Below are 22,051 nucleotides of genomic sequence, written 5' to 3'. Positions count from 1 at the left end.
GCAGCGAGGCGCAGCGAGGGTTCAGTAGTTTTATTTCCAGCACCCACACTACGCGTACCGGGCCGGCCTCACCCCCCTCGGGTGCTGTGGGGGCACAAGTGGCGGGTCGGGGGGGGGAGGTGAGCCTCCCAGCCGCCCCCCAGGCTCGACGCACCGGGCAGCGGGGCTGGGGGCAGCTCTAGGCGGCATAAATTAGAGACAAGGTCTGCTCGTTGACACCAAAGCTAGGTTTCTGGGCTACTGGGCAGGGCGGCTCCGCTGGAGGAACACAGCTGGCTCAGCGTCCATCCCCGCTCCTTAGTTTTTGGGGTAATAGAACCACTTGTCCACTGTAAGAGGCAGAAAAAAAGGGGGGGTTAGTCCTCTGCCTCAGCACGAGCTCAGCACCAACCCCACCGGCACCGCCACACATCCAACAGGTTCTTGTGCAACCTGGAGGGCCTGCGGGTGTGTGTGTGGGTGCGCTGTTCTCCCCGAGAAGTCACCTTACTCAGCTGGCCACGGGGAGCAGTGCCGTGACTCAGCCGCGGCCAGCTCAGGCTCCCCTGCGCTCACCTGACTCAGGGAGGTATGGCCACCTCCCTTCTGAGTCACACCTCGAAACACAAGTCACGATTCCTTCCAAATCCTTTACAGATCTAACTTCAATTCCTTTACAGCTTTAACAGAGACGGGAGGACAGCTCTGTTCCCCTTCCTGCCCTACAGCCGCAGGCTCTCAATGCTGCCATGAGGTCGCCCTTGCCCTGGACATCTCGCACAGGAGGACGAGGTGACAGCTGCCCCAGGATTTGTCCCACAGTTGTCATTTTCCTACGTGGTCATGCCCCGCATGAGGGACAGGGTCCTGACACGTAGAAAGCCTCGCTACCAGCTCGCAGCTGCTGCTTGCTCCGTGACAGAAATGCGATCGGCAGCAACTGCAGAACCGAAGTCATGGCCACTTTCTGCCTCTTCCCTTCACGGAGATCAAGTGCTTCCCTTCCTCACCTCACCTGCACTGAGCATACTGGTGAACCTGTTCCAGAGGAACTGATGAAAACCCTGCTGTCACTGCACTTCACTCCTCTGAAGTGCTCTTCTCCAAGGGTCTGCTACACATCAAACCTCTTCTGGAGCAAACTACAGCATCTCCAACCTCCTGCTGACTGCCCATGGAACCACCAGCCTCACATATCGAAACGATGAAATGAGGCCACAACAGAAGTGACGGAGCATTCAAACAGCATCAGAGTCTGACAAGGTCCTTCATTTTTCCCACTGCTAGAGCCAAACCAAGCCACCAAACCCTCACTTTCCTACTGATGATTCCTTTGAGGCAATCTCCAGCCTGCATCAGAACGTAGCGTGGGCTTTCCGACTTACCTTCTGGTGGGATGGGGTTGGCAGCTGTACAGGGTGGTGCCTGAAATGAGAAGTGGATTAGCAGGCAGCAACTGCTAACAGTTCAGCCTCCTGACTGCGGCTCACCAGACACCACTTAGGGCTGCACAAATCTTTTTTGAGCACAGTTTAGGATCTGAGCTGCATAAATTAGCCTGTGGCAGGCAGCGAAGGACGAGTCCTGTCATCACACAGCCCCCCCTGCACGTGCCCGGCGTGCTGCTGGGGCTCTGCCCTGGGCGCGGGCGTTCGCTCCCCTCACGCTACGGGGCCATCTGTTTCTGACCGCAACCAGCCACCGTCCGCAACGCTACCTGCAGCCTGCCTTCTGCTTCTTTTACTTAAACATACTATGTAAGGGTGGAAGAGAGATACAAAGGACTCTCGGGAAACTCCTCAGAAGAGCTTTCACCTGATGTTGAAAAAGCAGACAGACAAGGGGCCCTGGCTGGTGACAAGCTCCGCTAGCACTCCACTTTCAAAAACTTCCAGCAATTCGGATACCAGAGGATACAAGCACTTACAGCCAAGAGCTAAGCAGATGACCGTGACAAGTCTACGGAGAGATTCTGGTTTCCAGTCACGTTTCCATGCTCTGAAGCAATACTTCTGTTTTGATTCTCCTGCCCCACTCCTCCAACCACTTTTAAGTTGCCAACACTGGTAATTTCACAAGCCTCAGGAGATTCAGCTGAGCCCTGACTCAGGATAAGGGCATTACTCTGGGAACCTCAAGTTTTCCACTGCAAAGGAGGCATGGTCCCCGGCTGCAGGTCTCTCAGAAATTAGGCTCTCTGATCTCACAGGGTGACCTGTGCTGTGAAGCTCTTGAAAGGCCAAATATTTAAATACTCTTTGAGCAGCTGACAGCCAAGCTCCAGGTCAGAAACGCAGCCCTTCACACTGGATTGGATTCCTTCTCCCGGATGACTAAGGGCGAGGAGAAGCCTCTGGAAGAATGTCTGACTTGCTCCGCATCCATCTTATTTAACCAGAAACAGATGCTGTGCTCAGTCATCCAAAACTTTCTAAGCATGCAGGGTAAGGCTGCTCTTACTGAGATGGCAGTTTACGGCCCCACACAAACCACACTGCTCTGCCACTGGCGCTAGGACACCCGAATTGGTACTTACTGCATCCACAGTAGCTTTAGCACACTCTTGACTACAGCAGAAGGGACTGTCTGAGACCGTCAGGTTTGTGCTGGAAGAGAAAGGTCGCTCGTCAGAACGTGAAGGCCAAGCCTCCCCGCACGAGTGTCAGACAACGGAATACCAAGAATCGTTATCGGAGTTGCCCGGTTGCCTGCTGGGACGGCGAGCAGCTAACAGAGAGCGTGTTGAGTCAGGAAAGGAAGTTTCACTGGGGCTCACGGGGAAGGAGCGAGCACAGCAAGCAGCGTTAACCTACCAGTTGATCTCTCCTCCGTCAGTTTTTTTAGCTATCAAAGCTTTCCAGTGTTCGTGAGTGCTTTTGATGACGTTCACTGCAAAATCCTGAAAACGAAGATGAGGACAAACAGTTAGGTGCGAGCTCTCCACCGTTTTCCCCAGACTAGCAGTTACGTGGAGTAAGAGGCCAGTATTTACAGGCCGATTTTAGACAATACCTCCCAGAGTCAGAAACTAAGAGACTCTCTTGGAACACCTCTTGCATTACTTTGCCTTTCGTGAACAACAGCAACCTCCCAGCACACACCAGCTGAAACAACACGGACTTTACAATAAGAAGTGTTTTACTTCCAAGTTGGGCGGGCGTGCCAAGGTCGCCTAGCTAGCCTGAAGCCAAGAGAAACTGAACGCAGATATTCTAGTCCTGGGCCACTGCTGCCTTACAAAAGCACCCCCGCCCCGCAGCTCCTCGCTCTGTTTGTCTGCAGCAGCCAGTTGGTCCTGACCAACCTGCCAGCTTTCCTCTGCTCTAGGCAAGCGGCTCCAGTGCTGCTCATATCAACAGGAAGAGACACGCGGCTAATCTAGCTCTGTAACTATTTGAAAACCAGCCTGCTTTCAAGCAGATCACAGCTTTTTCCCTTAGAAGTAGTATATGCCCGAGTGCTAACAGGTCAGCTGGAGGCTGGAGCACAGGCGATCGTCCCAGCAGGAACACCAGCAGTAAATATCCTGGTCTGACGCAGCGCAAAGCCAACTAAAACACCGCAGCAACACGTGCGAGGAGCCTCGTCCCTGCTCTCTGCCTTGATTCCAGTTTCACCCAGTCTGAGGGGCAACAAGATGGCCCAGCCCACCCAGCCTAGCACCACGAGTTGAGGAGGCTCCCGTTTGGGAGCAGTAAGTTACCTGACTAACACAGAGAACAGGTAGAGGCAAAGGAATTGTGCTGCTGAGGCAGAGCCCTTACTCAAAGGGCATGGGGAACACTCGGCCAGTGTTACAATTTAGGCCTGAACGAACATTTTCACTCCCGCATTCACCTCCCTTGGGCACTGGCTTCGTTCCACTGCAGTCTATCGCACGTTGAAGCAAAGGGTGACATCAAGTGGCCTTTGCTCCAGAGCAGGAGCAAATAAACCCGGTGTTTTTCAGCCTGGTTCTGACAGGCTGCCAGCCCTGAAGGCATCTCACGTGAACGTCATCTAGAAGCCAGACTGATAATATCCAACAGTAGTGGGGCGATAACCCTGTGCTTTTTCTCCCAGTATCCCTGCAAGCGCCAGCCTGGAAACAAGCAGAAGGGGAGGCTGGAGCAGGAAGAACGAGGGCAGCTATATCCTCAGCACTCAGCAACTACTCGTTCAAGTCCCTGTGCACCCAGAGCTCAGTTGTTGTGCGGGTCGCAGTAATGCAAACGCTGACCCTACCTTGTCTTTAAATTCACCATTAAAAGCAAACTGGTTTTCTGGCTTTCCGTCGGGTACTTTGTATCTTCTGAACCAGTCCACTGTAGCTTCCAAGTACCCAGGCTTCATCCTTCTGACATCATGGATATCTAGGCAGGGAGAAAAGGTTTGTGACCCAGATCCAACAGCACAGGTCACTCTGCTACCGCCCTGCTCTTTCGAGCTGGCCCTCCTCACAGAGCTTTGGCGACATCCTGGACAGGTTGCAGGACAGACAGAAAGCGGATGCCTGCATGTGGAGAGGGAAGTTGGTGTCTCAGCTTCAGAACAAAGCCCGGCTTCCCCCAGGAGCACAGACACATTTACACAGCTTTGATGAGACTTGCTGAGCAACCCCCCCTTCCTTCCACTCGGAGGACAGGCTGAACAGCCAGCCTTTTCTTCGAGATACCATGCCGTGCAAAGGTCTCCTAACCTGTGATAAACAGCAGTGTATCACTTTGCTAGAGGACAATAACGTCCTGTTCTGCTTTCGCAGCCAATATCGCATCTGATAAGCACGGTGACAGAGCAGGAGCAAGTCCATATCCTGCCCCGAAAGCTTCCTGCAGGCACCCAGTGGAGAAGGGGTAGGACCAGCCCTGCTCCTCCCTCCTGCCACCTACCATTATAGTTGCCTGCCTCAGGGTCTTCAACATTGATAGCGATTATCTTCCAGTCTGTCTCGCCCTCATCGATCAGTGCCAGCGTGCCCAGCACCTTCACTTTGATTACCTCCCCTCGAGAGCAGACCTGCGAGGACAGAAGACTTGTTGTCAGCACCCACACGTCCGAGAACATGCAACAGGAGGCAGCGCAAGCTGTCAGGAGCTCAGCAGGCAGCCCTGTACCACAAATCTGCTGTCGCTTATCAGCGGTTCGCAAGCCTCGGTTCACAAGGCTTTCGCTCTAAGATCTCATCAACCATCTCCAAAGACAAGAGAGGAAACATCACATTCTTAAGATACAGGAGATAAGAACTGAATAACACCTCTGAACAATGGGCTCCAGAGCCGCTAACCACATTTACCTTCAGAACGCATTACCTTACTTCCAATTTCGCACACATCGATCGGATCGTTATCTCCGCAGCAGCCAGTACCTTCATCCTTATGACCTGGGTCTTCCCAAGTCTGCAGAAACAAAGCAAAAACCACACACCGAATGCGTTTGAAGAACAAAAGGCAGGTTTATTTCACACAAGCAATCGCCTGGAAGATACAGATGATGACCCACTTCACACTTGCTTTCAGGGCTAATGGTCGTGCTATGGTTTTACACTTTCCTGCAAATGCAGCTTAAATCCAAATCAAAGTTCTTATCTTACCGGGGCAAACTGGTCCCTCCCACTGACAAACCTTCTTTCAACAACTTCTCAGACTTCCTCCTCAGCTAAACAGCCGCATAAAGGTGAAGCTCCCATCTAGGAAGAATACTCACTGTTTTGGCTGCCTGCCTGCTCCTCTCCCTATTCATTCCTTAGCAGAAGTTTCCTGAACTCCAGATAGCAGCCCAACAGAGGTGGAAGACAGATAGGGTGTATTGCTTCCTTTTGGTCAAAGGATTAAAGAACACTGTTACACCAGAGCAGAAATGGGAACCTGGGATCACATACTCTACACCACTTAGCGTCCTACTGCCTCTCACCTGAAGCTGCGAGCGCTCGCAGGCTGGAAGACAGGGCTCCAGAAGGTACTGGAGCCATGCCTCCGGAATTAACAGCTGCTTACAACACACTTCTGATCAGGAGAGAAAGGACGTAGGGTCCACTCTCACCATAAGGAGCACCTACCTCTAAGGTTGCTCAGAGAGAGAAAAAGGAACGCTCTTCCCAAATCTCTGCGTGCCAGGACATGACTGATAGTCAAGACCTTGTGATGCAGCGAGAGCATTCAGGTCACTGGGATGCGTGGCACTGAAGGACTCTCCACAATCTCCATCACACATCTCTGCGAGGCAGCTGTAAGCTCAGCCCCTTTCCCCTGAAGCACAGATTTCTTCGGGCCACTAACACATGACCGGCCGAAGGGTTCAAATGCTACAATTCCACACAAGTAGTACTCAGATTCTCACTGCCTCAGGGCTGCACACCTAGATCCTGGATCGTTGGCTTAAAACTAGGTCCTAAAGCTTTACCGGGCAGGGAAGGGAGCACGTGGCACTGCCAGATGCCCTTTGAGAGCCTTCTGCCTGTACTTCACTCGCACCTGCTGCTTGTCCTCTCTTTTCCAACAGCTTGTTTACAGCACCAGCTACGAGCCTCTCCCTGGAGATTTCCACCTGCAAACATCACTGCTTTCTTAACAGGTCCCCTTGGTTGGCAAGACTACAGGCGCAGTTGCAAATGTATGAGTTGCAGCTCAGACTTTCAGCTGGCAGGGGTCAGAGGCACACACGCAGACACGAGGAAGAGCGAGGCACAGCGACAAGGTACAGTACCTGCGGGAGAGCACCATAATTCCAGATGTAGCCCTTATGGGGAAACACGTTGGCTACGTAGCGCAGTTTTCCTTTCTTCACATCTTGCTTAATTGGGTTTAAGGGGTCCTTTGTCGCAATCTGAAAGAGAAGTTACATCAGGCTCTCTACTTTGCTCTCGAGGAAAATGGCAGTGATTTTTTCCAGGAAGCTGGCTGCTAACTGACAGGCTGGGGAGCCAGGAGCTGACACTGGGGCCAACGCGAGCACTGGACAACCCCGTTTCCTGTTGCATCCCCTGGGTACAGATTTCAGCAGGCTTACTGATGTCAGAACCAGGCACAGGGGTGAGACCGGTTACACGCCGCTTTAAGCAGGAGCCACAGAAGAATACTAAGTGATTACGACTCCTGCAAGACTTCAGCTTTTAGCATTAGGCAAATATTTACATGAAAAGTCTGAACTGCGTCTAGAGAACCTCCTTGACACGAACTCTGCAGGAAGGCAGGTTTTGAAAGGCCTTATTTATCGGGACTCAATCACTTTCTTTACAAAGCCACCGATGCTAGACTGTTCTTCAGGAGGCAGGAGGGAGGAGAGAAGCAGCAAAGCCCAAGATTATTCACAGACTAGTCAGCTGAAGCACTTCAGGCAGGAATGGTAGTAATAAGTTACCTCCATTTTAGCGTTTGTCCATCGAGGTATTTCCACAACCATGTTGAACACATTCTGAAAAAAGCAAAACATCAGTGAATGGGGAGGAACCTCAATACCACACCATACCAGAGCAGACATGTAAGCATGAACACTAGGAAGACTGCAAGAAAACCAGAACTTTTTGCTTTTTTTTCCCCCCAGTGCCAATTCTGAAACACCTGACAGAAGTCCCACAGTCTAAGTCAGTCACGTGTCATTACTCAGATTTTAATCCCATGAGGTTAAGCTAGATTGCAAGCTTTCTGCACGCTTTCTACCAGGTGCCACCTGAGAACATCCCTGTCATCTTTTCACAGAACAGCGAGTTGGAGCGAACTGATGCCAGCTGCATAAACAACACCGGGTGAGACAAGGTGAGGTTTTAGGCACAATCATTAAATAGGAGGCGTGTAGCTCCTACAGCAAGAGCCACCCTGACCATTTAGAGCAGGAGATGCCTGCAGTAGCCATGTCCTTAGTAATACTTGCACCTACATAACATCCCAAATGACTGAGAGCTTTCCTCCCCATTATTTGTCCCCACACCTGGCAGGACCTCACTTATGGGTAACCCCTGCCTCCAGCTGGGCCCGGAGGACCAGGGCTCTTCCACACTTGCACCTTAACGAGCACTACTGGAGGAGATTATGTCCTTTAATAAGAAGTCAGACCTTGCTCCCCAGCACCCGCCAGGTTTCTAATCCCCAGGGTAAGCAGCATTAGCATTGCAAAGGTAACATGGGGCACGCTAAAACCCTTGCACCTGTATTGCACCACAAATAGATTGCTACTGTGCAATGAGTGCTGTTACATCACGTGCCTCCCTAATGAGTTTATTGCATCCTCTTAATTGGGGGGGGGGGCGGGGGGGGGAGGCACTGCTCATTTGCAATTTAAACAGAAAAGGATATATGTTATTTTTACTTATAGGTAAGTGGAGGAAGGGAAGGAGATGACCACAAATGGCTGGGCAGGGCAGGAGGGACAACTTGGGGGCACGTCTCAGCTCCACTCGCCATCCCCCAGCTCCAGCGCCCCGAGTGCCAGACCTGGCTCGGCCCTGGACACCCAACAGGCGGCCAAGGTCGCTCCTTGGGACCAGACGCACAGGTACAGATGAGGTCAGCACATCCCAGCCCGAGGCCGAAAAAACTCCCCGCGATAATCCGCTCAGTGCCAGAAGTCTAAGGATAAAGATCAAGGCACCAGACACGCAGCAAGGTAGCCTTGTGCTCCCTACTGCAGCTAACGAACCCGCTAAGTAACAAGTAAAATCCCTGCAGAGCATTCCAGCAACAGAAAGAACGAGCTCTAGCGTGATCAGTTGTGCAATTTCAGCTCGCTTCTCTCTCGATGACTTGGCACCGAGGCGCTGGCGCGCAGCACGCTGTGCCTGAAGGCACAGCAATCGTCCCCTTCTGCGTGTTAATCATTACCAGGCCACCGAAACCCTTCTCACCCGGTGCTTGCTCCCCAGCTCTATCCTACGAGCGTCTGCAACTTGTAATACCACCTGAATGTTCCCTTCTGAGTTACCTTTCGGATACCTCCTTTACCAACTACCTGCAGAAAGTGTTTCGCCTCCCTCCTTGACCACAATTCTCCTTTTTCCTTTTGCTGGCCGCAGGCAGCAAACAAGGGCCTGGTGGCTCTCCCTCCTTCCCCTCAGCAGCCCGTGTTACACCCATTTTCCCCATGAGAGCGATTCTCAGTACTGGCCTGGGCAGGACAGCAGCCAACAGCTTGACTCAGAGATCAGCCTCATGGGCTGCGTATCATTAGGTCACTCGCTCTTTGTGCCCTCTCTACACCCACCCAAATGGCCCTCAGACAAGGCAGAGGTACCACACGTAAGCACGCTCCCCTACGGCTTGCCCTGCCTTATAAAAAGAAAAGAAATTCAAAGCAGGGAATGGCAAAGAGGATGAGAAAACCTCAGGAAGGATTCACACTGGGATTCAAGACCTCACCCAAGTATTGCAGTGTGCAAGGACAGGAACAGAACACAGGAAAACTACTCTTTAACCTGTACGTGGGGCTCTCTAGTGTGTCCTTTTCAGCATCCAAACCCACGCTGTTTCTCAAGCTGCGTGGCTTTTTAGTACTTGTTAAAAGAATGAGCAAGCTACAGAAGTGAGGAGCGTGAGTTATCCCTGGAAAAAAGCTGAGAGCAGACCACAGAACTGAGCTGCTTTGGTTTTTCGGGCAGCTGTGTTTAAGAGCCTGACACGACTAACCGCTGGCAGGGCGCAAGCAGCACGTGGCAGGCGAGCCGCTCCTCCTGAGGTCCTGGGGTGCAGCCACAGCCACAGCTTCGCATCCTCGCCTGGCGCTGGGCAGGTTACGGGCACAAAAATGACCTCACAGCGGTTAGAACCCGCGCGTGATGCACACCCCGTGCCTGTAGCCCACCCCTACGTGGGTCCAGGTGTTCAGCTGCGTGGAAGCCACAGCCAGGGTGGCTCAGTGTCACCGGGTGGGCAGGAACACGGGGGGGGGGGGGGGGGGGGACACGACCCCTGCCCCCCTCCCAACGCCCCCCTGGAGCCGGACACCCCCAAATCCCGTCAACCCCTGGCCCAGGGGCCCGGCCCCGCTCACCTCGCCGCCGCCGTCGCGCAGGGGGATGTCGTGGAAGGGGGAAACGTACCGCCCGGCCGCGTCCTCTGCAAGGCAAGCGGAGCACCTCAGCACCAGGCCTCGGGCCTTAGGGGGGCCTCAGGGGGGCCTCAGGGGGTCCCCCGGGAGCACCCCCCCGGCTCGGGGCGGCCCGGGAGGGGATGGGGGGATGCGGGGAGGGCGTGCGGGGTGCAGGGGGCACTCACTGAGGAAGAGGCGGTACCCGGCGCTGTGCGGAGCGCCGCGCTCCTCCGCGCTGTACCCGGCCATGGCTCCCCTCACACGCCGCCCCGCGCCGCCGCTCTGCGCATGCGCCGCTCGCCTCAGCGCCGTGCCGCCCGCTGCGCATGCGCGGCCCGCATAGGCGCAGGGGTGAGCCGCCCCCCCCGCCCGCTGCGGGAGTGACGTGGCGCTGGGTGACGTGTGGGGGGTGACGTGCGCAGGGGGCGGGAGGGGGGCGCTGAGGGGAAGGGGCGGCGCAGCGTGGGCGCCTCAGCGTGGGGTGGTACACCTCTGTCCACCAAGGCCACCACAGCATGGCATGGTCCACCAAGGCCACCACAGTATGGAGTGGTGTAGTCCACCAAGCCCACCACAACATGGGGTGACAGGGTCCACCAAGGTCACCACAGTGTGGCATGGCACCACATGGCCACAACAGTCTGGGGTGGCATGGTCCATCAAGACCACCACATCATGGCATGGTCCACCAGGGCCACCACAGCATGGCATGGTCCAGCATGGCCACAACAGCATGGGGTGGCATGGTCCGCCAAGCCCACCACAGCATGGCACGGTTCACCAAGACCACCACATCATGGAATGGTCCACCAAGGTCACCACAGCATGGGGTGGCACGGTCCACGAAGCCCACCACAGCATGGCACAACATAGCCTCAACAGCATGGGTTGACATGGGCCACCAGGGCCACCACAGCATAGGGTGGCATGGGCCACCAAGGCCACCACAGCATGGCATGGTCCACCAAGGCTGCCACAGTGTTGTGTGGTCCAGCGAGGCCGCCTCAGCATGGGATGGCATGGTCCAGCAAGATACGGCATCACATGGCGTCAACAGCATGGCATGGTTTCTCCTGGCATGGCCCAGTGTGCCACGGCCACTCTCATGCACCTTTCCCGCACTGCTGTGCCGCACTGATGGCAGACTGGGACTGGGTAAAGGGGGGACACCAGTGGGACTCAGGGACATGGCATCAGCAAGACGTGCATTTATTTCAATCCTCATTCCTCCCTACAACAAGCCCTTGAGTCAGAAGTTCATGCCCCATATCAAAGCCACCAAACCACGACAATATGGGGGCTCCTCCCTACCACAGTGTCATGCATGAGGTCCCCACCGGGCCCCGCGGTGACCAGGCAAGGTGGTAGCTGTGGCTGCTCAGCCGTCCCAAGCGGGGACGCCGGTTCGGCGAGGCGCCAGGGGCCCCGATTCGGAGTGAGGGGGCGAGTCGCTGGCCCGGGCCAGGGTGAAGACGCGGTTGCGGGCGCCATAGGGCCCGCGGTGGCGCCGGCGCGGTGGCGAGCAGAAAGGGGCCCTGAAGGCCTCCTGGAAGCCCCGGCGGAAGTTCTCGTTGAAGTAGCCATAGATGATGGGGTTGGCGCTGCTGTTGAAGAAGGCCAGCCAGTGGGCGAAGGGGAAGACGTAGATGGCGACCAGGCGGAGCTGGCGCTCACTGAGGCACCCGTAGTCCATCAGCAGCATCAGCGTCCAGAGGGGCAGCCAGGAGAGGGTGAAGAAGAGGGCCATGATGATAAGCATGTTGATGACCTTCGCCTTCTTGCGAGACACCTTCCTCCCCTCAGGCTCCTCGGGCCGGGCGCCGTGAGCGGGCGCTGCCGACTTGAAGAGCTTGAAGGCGATGCGGGTGTACATGACGACGATGAGGGCCAGGGGGGCCACGTAGATGTGGGAGAACAGGACGGTGGTGTAGATCCTCCTCATCCCTGTCTCGGGCCAGGCCTCCCAGCAGGAGTAGAGGGGGTAGGAGTTGTTGTAGGTGTCCACCATGAAGTGGTGCTCCTCCCTGGTGACGGTCAGGGTGATGGCGGAGGGGCACATGATGAGCAGGGCCAGCACCCAGATGACAGCGATGGTCACCAGGGCTTTCCTCAGCGTCAGCTTCTGCCGGAAGGGGTGGACGATGCAGCGAAACCTGCGGGGTTGGCAGGACCTCCTTGTAGGACCCCAAGGAGGTGGCCAAAAGCATGATCACGGCTTTGACCTGGGTTTCATGTTCACCATCGCCACACTTTTGTGGGCACCTTGGGAGGTGAAGGAGAGCGGGGATGTGGTGCTGCATGGGCTCCAAGCTTGGGATGAGGGCTGTGCCCGTGATGGGACATCCCTGGGGAAGGAAGGTGGCCAGCACCCAGTGGTGGGAGGGGAGGGTTTCATGCAGCGGAAGGTCTCCTTAGCCTTGGGAGGTCTTTGCAGCCTTGGGTTACCCCAACACGATGCAGGCTGAGGTCTCAGGAGCCCCCCATCCCAACATACCTCTCCACGGCGATGGCCACCAGCGTGAAGACCGAGGCCGAGACAGACATGCCCTGCACCAGGCCGCTCATTTTGCACATGGTGTTGTCAAAGGGCCACCCTGCAAACACAGAGGAAGCTTTGGGGGTGGTAGGCTGGCCCACGTCCCCACGTCATCCTCTACCTCATCACCCCTGAGGATGAACACATTCGGCTCAGCCGTGTCCATCAGCAACTCCCTCTAGATGTCCCCATCCACCGTGCGATGCTAAATCCTGGTCCTAAGCAGGGGAGCTGTATTTTTCACTTGCTATTCATACAGAGATGGCCTTTAGCAGTACAGATATTAAAAAAAATGTTTAAAAAGATTTGTATTACACTTTTCAGAAGGTTATTGAGCAAGGTGACATCATAAATACTTTCCCTTGCCCTTTCTCTTGCATTTCTGCAGGACTCCAGCTATTATCAGAGGGACCAGCCTTTGGGTTCTTGATCTGCAAGGGCTTTAATTTGCTTCCCCCGTTAAGGTATCTGCAGGTGTTGAATGGCACTGGGTAAGCACAGCACTGGAGCAGGAACACGGGTGATATCATGGGGCCACAAAGCCACCGAAACCCTTTTTATCTTCAAAATACGGTGTGGTGGAAAAACGCCTGTGGCCTGTTGGAAGCTGGAGGATGCGACATCCTCCCTTGGCTGGGCACAGGGCCGCAATCACTAAATTGCAGGTGGTAATAAATACAGAAATATTCTGCCCCTGGTTGTGGCCCATGCCACTCAAGATGATGGAAAGCAACGTTATGGCTTCGAACCTCCATCAGACATGGCCCACCGCCCACCCTCCTCGCCTCAGCGCAAAAGATGTGCAGGAGTCTTGGAGGTGGCCTCCTAGGGAGGGTGAGGAGAAGGCTCATGGTGTCTCCCACCCCTTCCCCATCACACCAGCACCTATCCGCTGCCCTGCTGCCTCACCCGTGATGAGGTTGTCCACCAAGGTGGTGGGCATGCAGAAGATGCCCACCAGCAGGTCGCTGATGGCCAGGTTGAGGATGAACATGTTGGTGACCGTCCGCATCTGGCGGTTCTTCACCACGATGAAGCACACCAGGATGTTGCCTATCATGCACATGAGGAAGATGAAGGTGTAGGCCAGGATGAACATCGCAGCCACGGGCGAGGAGTGCTGGTAGTACGCCAGGAAGGTGTAGTTCTCCTTCAGGAGGTGGCTCTCGCTGGTGTTGGCCCAGCTGCCATTGGAAGGGTCTGAGGAAGGGACAGCAGAAAAATGAAGGTGGAAAGGGATGAAGCGATCCTTTCCTTCTTTTCCCAGTTGCCCTGGAAGGTGGGGAGATGCCCTCAGATGTGGGGAACCCCAGCCGTGTCACCGCTTCCAGCTCTTGGGGCTGGGCCAGCAGGTGGGTTGGCTCCGCGGTGTGGATGTTCCCCAAAGCTCAGAATGAATTTTTGATGTACAGTTAAAAGAAACCCAGCGGGCATCTTAATCTCGTGGTGTTTTTTTTTAGGGATCACGCAAGGAAAGCAGGGCGTGGGGAGAAGTCCATCTCCTGACACGCTGCAACGCTCAGACCACGCAGCAGATGCATCAATGTGGTCTCCAGTCCAGTTGGTCCGTGAGCATCCCCGGTGTCCGGGGAAGAGGAACCCCTGCGCTCTCCTCACATACCCAGCATTAATTATACGTAATTATGATAATTACCTGGGACCAGGGGAGCTCCTGGTGGACGGGGGGACATCGTTCTGCCGCTGCAGACCTACCAGGGGGAGCAGGTCCGCGCACCGGCCCCCGGCAGGGATAGGGGGGATGCTGGGCAGGGGGGGACTCACCCTGTGCAGACACAGGCTGTGATTTTAAGGCAGGAAAAGGGAAATTTTGGACCAGGCAGTCACAGAGCCCGCAGCAGCATCGCCCAACACCTTTATTAAGCCCGAAACTTTGCCCGACTTTATCTCCCTGGGCTGCAATTTCTTGCAGCAGTGCCGGGTGAGAAACCAGAGGATGCTCCGGGAGGAGGGAGCAGGAGGAAGGGGTGAGAAAAAACAGCCCCCCTGCTCCGAGCTGGATGGGGACACGTCCTCCTCTTCGCCAGGGATGTCTCGGTGGCGGGGACTTCCCCGGGTCGGTGGGGAAGGAAAAACCGCAATAAGGGAGGGGAACGAAACCTCCGCCTCGCTACTCACCCCCGCCGGGCTCCGGGTTCCGCAGCGCCTGCATGGGGCCGGGGGGCTCCAGCTCTCCTCCGGCCGGGGGTCCCCACCGCCGAGCATCGCTCCTGTGCCACCGTCACCGCCGGCTGCGGATGCAGCAGCGGCTGGGGGGGCGGAGGGGGAGCATCCTCCCATCGCCATGGATACCGGGGTACCCACGGGCGGCTCGGCGGGGATGGAGCCGGAGCAGCTTTGCAGATGTTGTCACCTGGGGGGCTGGGGTCTCCCCCCGTGCCCCCTCCCCAGTCCTCCTGCCACGGGGCGTTAGGGCACGGCGAGTCCACGGGGCAAATATTGTCCCCCCACGGCGGGGGCAGCCCAGGTGTGGGTGCCCCTCGGGGAACCCCCAGCCCGGATACATCTTGAGCCCCCCGGTGCGTGTGCTCCTTGCGCAGGGAGGCAGGGAAAGCTGTGTCCCAGCGGGATGGGGACGGGGCCACCTCCTGACATCTGGGGGCTGAAGGTCCTCCTAACGTCCTGTGTCCCCCCCGGCATCTTCGCAGCCCCCCGGCGTCCTCCTGGCTCTGCAGACGCCAGGGCATGGGAAGACCTCAGGACACCACAGTGCACACGTGTGTCCATCACAAGGGCTCCGTGGAGGCCCTTCACTATGTCCCCAGCCCCACGGGGACCTGCCACCACATCCAGGGTGACAAACACAGCGCCAGGACCCGCAGGTACCTGCGGAGTGGCTTTATGGAAAAGGCAACTGGTAACTCATCGATTCAGGGAGCAAAGTGCGTGCAACACACGTTTAATCGGGCGGTGTCAGCAGGTGGAGGCCGTGGGGAGGTCCTGCTGCTCCTCCACCAGGCAGGACGTGTCAGGCTTCGGGGACGTCGCCCTCGGGTGACAGCAGCAGCTCGAAGGGGACGAGGGGCCGGACGAGCAGGCGCATGTCGGGGCACACGGGGTTGGCGCGCAGGTTGAGGCTCCGCAGGGAGGCCATGGAGGCCAGAACCTCCACCGGCACCTCTGCGGGAGGGAGCAAAGTGGGGACAGAATGTCAGGGGGGATTCCTGGAGAAAGGGCTGGCGTTTTTACCCCCCAAAAACCCAGTGCAAGGGCTGTTGGGGAGCCGCAGCACCCGTGTTTGCAGCCTCTCCCCCCTCCTCTTCCTGCTTTTCCAAGTGGAACGGCTGGAGAAGGAGAATACGGGCATTAAAACGCAGCAAGAAAAAAAAAAAAAGCAAGAAGCTTCTTTCATAATTAAAGCCAACAGTAATTTTCCTCAGATCAGAATATGAAAATAACAGCGAAATAAAAACAGCTAGCTCAGATCAAAGGCTGCTGGGGAATTGGCGAGGGAAGGGATGACGGCTCCGACTGGGGTGCACGCAGCTGCGTGGTGGCATCACCCTCGAGGGAGAAAAATACAATTCCAGAACCCCCTCAGATGAGCAGGGAAAGAGTTAAAAGCCCTGGCACTAATGTGTGCATGGTTACACTGCAGCTTGAGAGCTCCTTGAGATGAAAAGGGCAGCTGGTGGCACTCACAGCCTGGTTTCTGAGCCCACAGGCTCCACGCAGGCATTAACTGAGCTACTTGTCCTCCTGTTTCCCTGGAGAACATCACCCGCGGCCTCCAGCTGCGGCTCTACGTGTCCAGCAGGTGACTCAGGAGCCTCCAGATACCTTCAGCCTGGGTCACAGCCTGGTACCAGCCCCAGCAGAAGACATGCAGGACCAGGAACCGCACGTGGTTGGGATGGTGACAGCAGCAGCACCCAAACCCAAACCTTCTGCAACCCTCCTGCCACTAAGCTCACCCTCCTCAACCTCCATCTACCTTCTGCAGAAAATCCATCCTGCTCCCACCAGTCCCACAAGCTGGGCTCCTGCTGCTAGATAGCAGCACCAGGATGAATTTTGGGTGCTTTAGCCCCGTTTCTGAGGCTATGCCAAAGGTCTTCTACCAGCTATAGCAGGTGGGTTGTAGGTGACACCAAGTGGGGAGAGAAAACGTCCTCTTGGTGTCTCTCCCAAGGTCTGCTGGGGTGAAATGCGTGTCCCACCATCCTAGTCCTATGCCCCAAGGTCTCCAAGCCTGGGGGGCTGGTAGGGTCAGGCTGGTGGGCCCTCCTTCCCCGTTGGGGTTCTAGGGTGATCCGGGGGCTTCATGGTGGTCCAGAAGATAGAGCTGTGAGTGAGGAGCTTTAGCTGGGCTGGGAAGGACCTGAGATGGTGTGGCTGGCCAAGAGGAGACCCCCAGGAGACCCCCACCTCTCCCGGTACTCCCAATGAGGTGGTGAAGAAAGGCTGTGGCGGCTTTTTTTTTGGAGAAACAAAGAAAACCAGCAGGGTGTCCACCTAGAGCAGGCAGGGACTGGTGGTCCCTTGGTGGTGGGTCGGGTTGGCTGGGTGGTCTCCATCCGTGGGGCCAGGGAGGACGCTGGGCCTCCAGTTCAAGCCACGCAAGGACCAAGTCCCCTAATGGAGGCCACCAAATGGAGGAGCCCAGGAGGAGGTCGAGGAGGAGTTGCACAGACACCTCTTTCGCCCCTGGCTTCCACCCCCATCCTCTCCCCCTCTCACCTGCGATCTCGTTCCCTTCCAGGTCGATGCTCTCCAGGGCAGGGGCGGCCGCCAGGGGCTCGGGGAAGCGCCGAAACTTGTTGCGGGCGAGGTTGATGGCCCGCAGGTGCAGCAGGGACCCCAGCTCCTCGGGCAGGCGGTGCAGGAGGTTGCCCTCCAGGTTGAGCTCTGGGGGGAGAGGAAAAAAAAAGGGGTAGAATTTGTGGGAGAAAAAAGCCGATTGCCCGCTTTTTGCCATGAAGCTCCTCCGGGGCACCACAAACACTGGGAGAAACGTGCTCTGGGGTTGTGTTTGTTGAGCCGTGGCCTCGGCGGAGGCCCATCGGAGGCCGCCCCTTACCTCGCAGCTGGCTGAAGGTGGTGGCGAAGCGGCCGGCGAGGGCCCTCAGCTCGTTGTTGGCCAGCGAGATGCGGTGGATGCCCTCGGCGACGCTCCTCATGGCTTTGTAGATGCCGGCGGGGAAGGCCACCAGCTTGCAGTCGGCCAGGTCTGCCCCGGGGAGAGCCGAGTGACGGCCGGGGGCAGGTGCAGGCCGGAGGCTGCCAAACGCCACGCTCGTCCTCCAAAAAAAACCTCTCTGCGCTCCCCCGTACGGGAACGGGGGGACGGGACACGCGTTTTCCTCACCCCCTCTTCCCGAGCAGGCCTCTCTGCTGCAGGAGGAGGATTTGGGGAGGGAGCCGTGACCCCTTTCCCTTCCCCATCTGCCTCCGGGGTTTATTTCTGGGGGACACGGAGGCTCGTCGGCCGCCCCCTCGCACCCGGGGGGCCCCGGCCTTACCCAGGGCGTCCTCGCGGGCCTCCACCGCCTCGTTCACCCTCCTGGCCACCCTGGCCACCGCCTCGCCCATCCGCCGCTGCATAGGGCCGCCGCCGCCGCGGTCCCCGGGGATGGCGGGCGGCTAAAAATAAAAAATAAGGCCCGGGACGCCTGCTCCCGGAGCTGGGGGGGGCGATGGCGCCGGTGGGAGGGGTGTCCTGTTTTATTTTTGTTTGGTTTTTGGCAGGGGGGTGGGATGGGGGGGGTGGAAGCCATGAGAAGGGTGGGGGGGATAAATAATAAATGCATAAAACAGATAAATAATTTAAAAAAATAATAAAAAAAATACAAAGAAAAATTACAAAGGAAAAAATGCAAAAATAAAAAATGCAAAGAAAAAATACAAAGAAAAAAATACAAAAATAATACAGAACCATTAAAATACAAACAAAAACCCCCGAATAGTAAAAGTACAACAATAAAAAAATACAGAAAAAAAAGTAAAAAAGGTAAAAAGTACACAGATAAAAAATAAAAATTTTAAATCACAAAAATAAAAATGGTAAAAAGGTAGAAAGTACAAAACTAAAAGGTACAAACATAAAAAATTAAAAATACAAAAAAAAGGTAGAAAGTACAAAAATAAAAAATACAAACGTAAAAAATACAAAAATACAAAAATGAGAAAAAGGGTGGAAAGTACAAAAAATACGAAGAAAAAATAAAAAATAGAAAAAAATAATAAAATGGTAAAAAGTACAAAAGTTAAAAAAGACAAAGAAATTCAAAAATACAAAAATAAGAAAAGAATAAGAAGGTAGAAAGTACAAAAATAAAAAAATACAAACAAAAAATAAAAAGAATACAAAAATAAATAAGAAGTGGTAGAAAGTATAAAAATAAAAAATATAAACATAAAAATTTCAAATATGCAGAAAGAGAAAAAAATAAAAAGGAAAAAAGTACAAAAAAATACAAACATAAAAAAATAAAAATACGAAAGTAAGAAAAGAAAAAATAATAAAAAGATATCCAGCCCCCCCCCCCACCCGGGGCGGCCACGTGGCGCCGCCTTCCCGAGCCGGGACCCGAACCCGGGTCCCCGGGGCGCCCGCCCGGAGCGCTGCCCGCTGCCCCACGTGTGCCGGGCGGGGGCAGGCGGCGGGCCCCGCCCCGCGGTGGCGCCGCCCCGGGGACAATAGCGCGGGGCCATGGCGTCCGCCGGCGGCCGCCCGCCCAGCCAGAGCCGCGCCATCCCCACGCGCACCGTGGCCCTCAGCGACGCCACGCAGCTGCCCCCCGACTACTGCACCACCCCCGGCGGCACCCTCTTCTCCACCACGCCGGGAGGTAAGCGCGGCCCGCGGGCCGGACGCGTTTGCAACCCCCCCCCCCCCCCCCCCCCGGTTCTTAAGGAAAAAAACCCTAAAATCAACTTTCACCCACGCGTGACCCGCTCCCCGGATCCGTCCTGCCGCTCCGCGGCGGCCGCAGGGGTGTGGGAGCCTCCCACGAGCCGTGTGGGAACCCCTCGTGCAGCGTGGGACCCCCCCGCCGAGCGTGGGAACCCCCCCACGGAGCGTGGGAACCCCCCGTGAGCGTGGGAACCCGCCCACGGAGCGTGGGAACCCCCCCACGGAGCGTGGGAACCCCCCGCACACCCGTATCCACAGCGTGGGACCCCCTTACAGTGCATGGGACCCCCCCACGAAGCGTGACGCCCCCCCACGGAGCGTGTCGCCCCCCCACGAAGAGTGGGAACCCTCCCCACGGAGCGTGGGAACCCCCCCCACAGTTTGGGGGCCCTGTACCCGCAGCGTGGGACCCCCACACAAAGCAGGGGACCCCCCCCCCCCAAGGAGCGTGGGAACCCCCCCCCCGCGTGGCGTGGGAACCCCCCGTCCCATCCCCACGCAGCGGCACCAGCCCCGTTGGGGGTTATTTAGGATTTCGGGGCGATCGCTGCACCCTGAGCCCGAAGACACCTGGCACAGAGGATTAACGGCGTTGGCACCCCAAAATCCCACGGGACTGGGCAGCGCGGGCGGTGTTTTGGGGAGAAAACCACCCGAAACCCCTCTCCCCCCTTGCTGAGTGGTAGCGGGGCCGGGGTGGGACGTCACCGCTCCGCGAAAGCCGCTCGACGCCCGCCGCGTCCCGCTGGGAGAACCGGCCTCCGACAGCCTCCAGCGCCCCTGGGCCTCCGCGGAGGCTTTTCGAGCGTCCTCGGCTCCGCGCCGCCGCGTCCGGCTGCTGCCCGCCGTGTTGATCCAGCGGCGGGTTATCGGCACTGATAAGAGCGCGGAGCGGCGGCGCGGAGCCGCGTCCTCCCTCCCCGGGCCTCCCTGAGCCTCCTCGAGCCTCCGCGGCTCGGGGTAGAGGCCCTGAGGGAGGCTGCGTGTCCTCCGCGGTGGTGGCCGGGGCGACTCCTTCTGCAAACAGAAGAGGCTCGGGGTGGGTCCGGGAGGCCGCCCAAATGCCTCGGAGCGGAGGCTGTCCTCGAGCGGAGGCTGTCCTCGGCGGGGTTGAGGCTGTCCTCGAGGAAGAGGCCGGAGGCCCGGTGACGAAGGCTGCGTCCTCCCTCCCTCCCGCCCGCCCCAGGTACCCGCATCATCTACGACCGCAAGTTCCTGCTGGACCGCCGCAACTCGCCCATGGCGCAGACGCCGCCGTGCCACCTCCCCGACATCCCCGGCGTCACCAGCCCCGGCGCCGCCGACGAGCCCAAAGCGGAGGCCGGCAGCAGCCTGAGCAACCACGACGGGAAGCCGTCCACGGGTAAGGGGAGCGGGACGAGCGGGGTGTCCCCTCCTCGTCCCCCGGGGTGTCCCCAGCCGGGGGGGGACACGCTCACGCCTCTCTCCGTGTCTCTTGCAGGGGACGATGCGCAGTTCGAGATGGACATCTGACCGGGCGCCCTCCTGCTCTCCTTCGCCATTTCCCTGTTGTTTTTTTCCACCCGTTTTATTTTTTTTGTGTGTTTTTTTTTTTTTTTTGCCACGTTGCCTTCAGCTCCCATACACCTGCCTCCTTCCCAAAACTCGTTTTAAGGAACAACGCCTGGAAATCGAGGGTTTGTTTTTTTTTTTCTTTTTAGCAGCCGGGCTCCCCATCCCGGGGCCAGCAGCTCGTGCCGCCCTCCCCGTGCCTTCTCCTGGAAAATTTCAGCAGCCACAGTACCCGAGGAGGTACTGGCACCGCCGGTGCTGCCCCTCCGGGCAGAGAAAACTCTTTTGGGGTGTGGGTTCAACCCCGATGGTGCCGGGCACTGCACCCGGGCTCCCCGTTTCCATCAGGCAACGCAACGCAGCCGTGCACTGCGGGCAGCCCTTGGTTTTACGATATATATTTATATTTTCTGGTACTGAACAAAAAGGGGAGAAAATAATAAAAAAAGGGGGGAGAAATCTCTCTCTCAGGCCAGATTTTGTGCCGGGGGGGAGGGATTTGGGATTTGGGGGGGATTTTCTTTGCCAGGTGCTGGCATCGGGGTGCTGCGTGAGTGGAGATGCGGATAGGCGTGCGGGTGGGTGCTTGTGACACGCGCACAGATATATATATATGTTATATATAGAGAGAGATATATTTTTTTTTCCTTAAAATGACGATCCGAGGGGGTCCCTCGCGTCCTCGGGTCGGCCGGGGCGGGGGCGACGCGTCGCGGAGCGGGGAGGGCGACGGCCGTCAGCCGCGCGTTGCGTCGCGGGACCGCTGCTCCCCGAGCCGAAAAACACGATAATCCAAGGGACATCCTGACTTTCTACGACTTTCTACGACGTTTCTACGGCTGTCTACCGAGTTTCTACAACTTTCTACAGTTACCTTTTTCTTTGTTCTTTTTTGTTTTGTTTTGTTTTTGTTTTGTTTCTTAAACGGGATTCTGGCTGAAGAGCGAGGAGCGCCCGGCCTCTCGGGGCGGCTTCTCTGCTGTTCAGGGTTGTCGGTGGGGTTTTTTGGTTTTCCTGTCTCTTGAAAGAGGTGTTGGGGAGGAGAAGAGCTCTCACCGGTGGTTGCTGTTACAGCGAGGTCAATAAAGATCTTGGTTCTACGACACTGCTGCCTGCAGGATTTCTGGCACGGG

At 56.7% G+C, this 22,051-nt stretch overlaps 4 protein-coding genes and 1 long non-coding RNA gene across 5 annotated transcripts; 2 read left to right on the top strand and 3 right to left on the bottom strand.

Moving 5' to 3' along the window:
- Positions 1-15: 15 nt before the first annotated feature.
- On the bottom strand, positions 16-10,320 carry PPA1 (inorganic pyrophosphatase 1). Its single transcript, XM_080598386.1, has 11 exons — positions 10,161-10,320; positions 9,937-10,001; positions 7,315-7,368; positions 6,661-6,780; positions 5,268-5,354; positions 4,848-4,974; positions 4,204-4,331; positions 2,793-2,878; positions 2,516-2,585; positions 1,365-1,404; positions 16-329 (listed from the first exon to the last, which is right to left on the bottom strand). The coding sequence occupies exons 1-11, from the start codon at positions 10,222-10,224 to the stop codon at positions 298-300; spliced, it is 873 nt and encodes a 290-aa protein (XP_080454512.1). The 5' UTR covers positions 10,225-10,320; the 3' UTR covers positions 16-297.
- LOC308197614 lies at positions 5,361-9,566 on the top strand. Its single transcript, XR_013953142.1, has 3 exons — positions 5,361-6,651; positions 7,653-7,709; positions 8,266-9,566. It is a non-coding gene; the product is annotated as an uncharacterized lncRNA (long non-coding RNA).
- An 848-nt stretch (positions 10,321-11,168) lies between the features above and the next one.
- Positions 11,169-15,277, bottom strand: NPFFR1 (neuropeptide FF receptor 1). The gene is made up of 4 exons (XM_080598380.1): positions 14,648-15,277; positions 13,421-13,711; positions 12,470-12,569; positions 11,169-12,128 (listed from the first exon to the last, which is right to left on the bottom strand). Exons 1-4 carry the CDS (start codon positions 14,679-14,681, stop codon positions 11,354-11,356), a joined length of 1,200 nt encoding a protein of 399 aa, XP_080454506.1. The 5' UTR covers positions 14,682-15,277; the 3' UTR covers positions 11,169-11,353.
- Positions 15,278-15,413: 136 nt separating this feature from the next.
- Positions 15,414-19,013, bottom strand: LRRC20 (leucine rich repeat containing 20). The gene is made up of 4 exons (XM_080598387.1): positions 17,992-19,013; positions 17,550-17,699; positions 17,210-17,377; positions 15,414-15,649 (listed from the first exon to the last, which is right to left on the bottom strand). The coding sequence occupies exons 1-4, from the start codon at positions 18,071-18,073 to the stop codon at positions 15,498-15,500; spliced, it is 552 nt and encodes a 183-aa protein (XP_080454513.1). The 5' UTR covers positions 18,074-19,013; the 3' UTR covers positions 15,414-15,497.
- Positions 19,014-19,138: 125 nt separating this feature from the next.
- Positions 19,139-22,023, top strand: EIF4EBP2 (eukaryotic translation initiation factor 4E binding protein 2). The gene is made up of 3 exons (XM_080598393.1): positions 19,139-19,320; positions 20,572-20,748; positions 20,848-22,023. Exons 1-3 carry the CDS (start codon positions 19,182-19,184, stop codon positions 20,877-20,879), a joined length of 348 nt encoding a protein of 115 aa, XP_080454519.1. The 5' UTR covers positions 19,139-19,181; the 3' UTR covers positions 20,880-22,023.
- Positions 22,024-22,051: the final 28 nt, after the last annotated feature.

This window comes from Anser brachyrhynchus (assembly GCF_964034855.1).
Source record: "Anser brachyrhynchus genome assembly, chromosome: 6".
Taxonomy (NCBI): domain Eukaryota; kingdom Metazoa; phylum Chordata; class Aves; order Anseriformes; family Anatidae; genus Anser; species Anser brachyrhynchus.
Note: the sequence above shows the minus strand (reverse complement) of the source record. Positions and strands in the feature narration are given on the sequence as shown.